The sequence below is a fragment of the Bombus pascuorum genome, unplaced genomic scaffold, assembly GCF_905332965.1.
Source record: "Bombus pascuorum unplaced genomic scaffold, iyBomPasc1.1, whole genome shotgun sequence".
Lineage (NCBI taxonomy): Eukaryota > Metazoa > Arthropoda > Insecta > Hymenoptera > Apidae > Bombus > Bombus pascuorum.
Window position 1 is genome coordinate 278,103 of NW_026869752.1, and position 4,181 is coordinate 282,283.

The window sequence follows — 4,181 nt, forward strand, 5'->3', positions numbered from 1 at the left end:
ATGGTTAACGAGCCATGCCCTCGTTTCTTTGCCACTCACTCTTTCGCACCCTACCCCGGTCGGAAACGATGCAGGACGACGGGGAGCTCCACGTGAAGGTGAGGTGAGTGGTCTTGACAGATATGGGCCCACCAACTTCTCCGAAGTTCTCCGCACCGAATCAGCGATCTGACGGGCGCCATCGTAATATTAAATGATTATTCTTAGGAAGAAAATTACTCTGTACATGCACATATCTTAAGTTGCTAAAAGTTAAATTACAACAAGACATGTAATGGATTAATAGTGTAGGATAATTAAAAAGAGTGTCATTTTTTATAAATTACGAAAAAGTTACTTATATCTGAACTAAGAAATGTCATAAATATCATAAAACGGAAGCAGAAGAAATAACATTGAAAGAGAGAATGAGAAAGAGTAATATTTTAAACGTAAAGGTTAGGTGTTAAATTCTACTCAAATCAAATAAAATATTTAATTAAATATAAAAAAAGTTAAAGTATTTACTTAGTTATGTTTATTCCAAATTGTTTGTTTCGGTATAATTTTTGCAAAATATTAAAGAATATATACTTGCGTAAATAAGAATATTACTTTCAAAGTCGAAACAATCATATAAACATTGATGTAGGAGCATTATAAATTCATAATTTTATTTTGTATACTTTGTTTGATAGAGAAATGAACATCTTTTTGCCCATTAGCAGTTGGTAGATAATGGTATTATATCATGAGACGTAATTTGATATGCCAGTTCTGTTAGATGGGAACACTATCTGCTTCGCATGTATATACAAGTTTCCGGTGAACCAAAATAAGAAGAGAAACCTTTGTTTGAGTTAATGAATTAAAAACTATTTGAAAGTGATCTGTGGAACAGTATAATTCAGAGAGATGAGGACGGAAGTTACAGAGTCACAACCTTTCAAAAACTTAAAAGAATTATTCGATAACGTGGGTAACTTGAAACCATGGCCAGAAATTGGAGAACTACGAGATTCAACTGATTATGTGTACAGTGGTTTAGAAATAAGCGCAGGAAGAACGCGGTTAGAAAAATTGGATAGAGAAGTACATCCGAAAACGTTGCTCTGTCATGATATGAAAGGTGGCTACCTAGAAGACAGGTAATAGAAATCACTATATTTATTAATTCATATATTATACATAATATACCCGTGATTTTTCAGATTTATATATGGATCAGAATCTTATGGTTCTTACCTATTTTATCACTGGAGTGTTATTGACACTTTTGTGTATTTTAGTCATCATTTCATAACTGTGCCCCCTTTTGGATGGATTAATGCAGCACATAATCATGGTGTAAAAGTTCTTGGTACTGTAATTACGGAAAGAGAAGGTATCTGGGATGTTATACTTGAATCTCATGAAGAAGTAAGAAGATTTGCAGATGCACTAATACTTGTTGCAAAATTTTATAAGTTTGATGGCTGGTTATTAAATATTGAAAATACCATTAAAAGTGAGCAAGTTAATAATTTAATTTATTTTGTAAAATATCTAACAGAAAATATTCATGAAGCAATTAGAAATTCTGAAATTATATGGTACGATAGCGTAACCAATGAAGGAAAATTAAATTGGCAAAATGAGCTTAACAGTAAAAACATGTAAGCTTATTACACTCTTATACTTTTACAATTGTTTCTGTTTGTAAATTTTATTGAATGTTCTAAGTACAATATTTCAGAGATTTCTTTTTAAACTGCGATGCCATTTACTTGAATTATAACTGGACGAAATCAAAATTGAAAAACAGTTTGGCACTAGCAAAAACTCACAGTCGAGATATTCATGATATATATGTAGGAGTTGATGTTTGAGGTAGAGGTTGTCCTGGCGGTGGTGGATTTAATTCATCATATGTAATTACAATATTACTTATTTTATTGTAGCATATAATATAATATCGTTTAATATTTCATTAAACCATTATAATCTACAGGCTTTACAAAAAATACGACACGAAGGACTTTCTGTTGCACTTTTTGGTCCAGGTTGGACTCACGAATTTTTCGGATCTAAGACATTCCAAGAAGTAGAAGATCTATTTTGGGCACAGTTGTTTCCTTATTTATACGTTCATGTATCTATCTACGAAGAAGAAGTATTCAAAACATCATTTTGCCGTGGCAGTGGTAGCATGTATTATCGCTGTGGTCAGGTATGTCAAATTTTGACAAACACATTATTTTTAACAAACTGAATTTATCATAAAAGATATAACTTAGAAAACACGAAGTTGGCACCCTGCTGAGGGTAGCCACCCACATGCTATATTTATTTTTATTTTATTTTTTTTATTACCAATGAGATATAACACTTTACCAAATGTCCTTCATGACAAATTGTAAAAACCAAAATAAACCATATATATAAAAAAAAAAAAAAAAAACTGAATTTATTACATGAATATATTATAACTGAGATGCACATATTTTATGCAGGCACTATATGAAAGGGATGGAAAAAGATTTAAACACAAACCATTTTACAATTTATCCCTGCAAAATCCACAAATTTCAGTACCCATACCGCACATGAAATTTACATCATCGCCTCAACTTCCAGAACCGAAAAGTTTTTTTTTTTTTTTTTTTTTTTAATAGTTTATTTAGCCAATATTTGATTTTTTGTACATTTTTGAGATTCACAATAAACAATGAATTGAGTATAGTGTGTTTAGGCAAAAGTACCGATACGCGTCGGTACGACGTAGCCATGGTCTAATATGTGTCGTGGATTTTCGGTTTTTGCGTTTATTTTTTTGTTTTTTTGGGTTTAAGTCGCATTGGTGCGTGATTTTTGTGTATTCTTGTGTGTGTTGTATTTTGTCCTGAAACTTGGCCGCAAAACAGGACTCCTCAGTGTATTACTTTTATGCGTTGTGGGATTTTGGGGGGGGGCTGAGAGAGAAGGGGAGGGGGGTGTTAAATTATATTATTTACAATGATTATAGTATTTACATATTTACAGTACTTACATCTAGGTTACACGGTGGTAGGAATGGTTTTTTTGTCGAATTGGTAGTTTTCACTTATATTTTCTTATGGGTTTGGAATCCACCAATATTTTTTTGTGTTTCTTCTGTGTTTGTCTTTAGTGTCTTTTTGGGGGAGGGCCATGTTGTACCTCCACCTGGTGTCTGCAGTCAGTCCGTTTAAGTTTTCCTCGTAGAGTATTGTTTTTATCCCTATTTTTCTTTTTATGTGGAAAATTATCGGGATATTGTTTTGGTTTTGGAGGTAATTTTTTTCGTCTAGGTATAGGAACGCTTCTGGGGGGATGTAGCCTGTTGTCATTGTCTTTTTGTAATATAGTACGTTTGGGTATAAGCCGCTGAAGATTAGGCTGTTTTCTTTTATTTTTGACGCTTGTGCGAAATGATTTCTTGCTAGTTTTAGTATGTGACAGTCAATGCGGTGAATGTTGGCTAGGTCGTAGATTTTTTTGTTTTTTATATATTTTTTGTATCCGCTCTGTTCGGATCTGTACGCATTTTGGCAAGCTCTAATGCATTTTCTTTCGAAAACGCGGATTCTCTCCATTAGCGATGCTGGTATGTTGTACCAGATTGGGCAACCGTATGTTATAATTGGTCTAATTAGAGCTTGGTAGCATAATGTTTTTACATTATTCTTGAGATGTTTCGAGTAAAATAGTCTCTTTGCTCTCCAGAATGCTTTATTGGCCTTGGCGAGTTGGGTTTCTATGTGTTGTTTGTAATTTAGTTTGTCATCTATGTTTATGCCTAGGTACTTTACGCAGTTTTTGTGTGGTATGATTGTCTCTTCGGATGACTTTTCTTTTAATTGGAAATTTTTGCAGTGTTTTCTTTCTGCTGGGCCGATTTCGCTGGTTTTGGGTTTGAACAGTATGCTTTCGCATTTGTTTGCGTTGATTCTTAGTTTCCATGTGTGGTAGTAATCATTGATTTTGTCGAATAGTTCTTGGAGGTCTGTGTTTATTGTTTTAGTTTTGCGGCCTGTTACGTAGATGATTAGGTCGTCTGCGAAGGCTATGGAGCGTTTGTGGGTAGATTTGTTCATGTCGAACAGGTTTAATATGTCACTGTTGTATATGTTGAAGAGTAGCGGGGAGTTTACAGTTCCTTGTTGGAGTCCGTTTTTTATGGTGAATTCTTTGTTCGATGTATG

The 4,181-nt window shown here is 33.7% G+C and overlaps 1 protein-coding gene across 2 annotated transcripts; it reads left to right on the top strand.

The window, feature by feature from the left end:
• The first annotated feature begins 514 nt into the window (after window positions 1-514).
• On the top strand, window positions 515-2,355 carry LOC132915902 (cytosolic endo-beta-N-acetylglucosaminidase-like). 2 transcript variants are annotated; one of them, XM_060975669.1, is made up of 4 exons: window positions 515-1,127; window positions 1,191-1,634; window positions 1,715-1,889; window positions 1,970-2,355. In XM_060975669.1, the coding sequence occupies exons 1-3, from the start codon at window positions 895-897 to the stop codon at window positions 1,845-1,847; spliced, it is 810 nt and encodes a 269-aa protein (XP_060831652.1). In that variant the 5' UTR covers window positions 515-894; the 3' UTR covers window positions 1,848-1,889; window positions 1,970-2,355. The 2 variants fall into 2 exon arrangements, with proteins under 2 accessions (XP_060831652.1, XP_060831653.1); XM_060975670.1 differs by having other exon boundaries at window positions 519-1,127; window positions 1,269-1,634.
• Window positions 2,356-4,181: the final 1,826 nt, after the last annotated feature.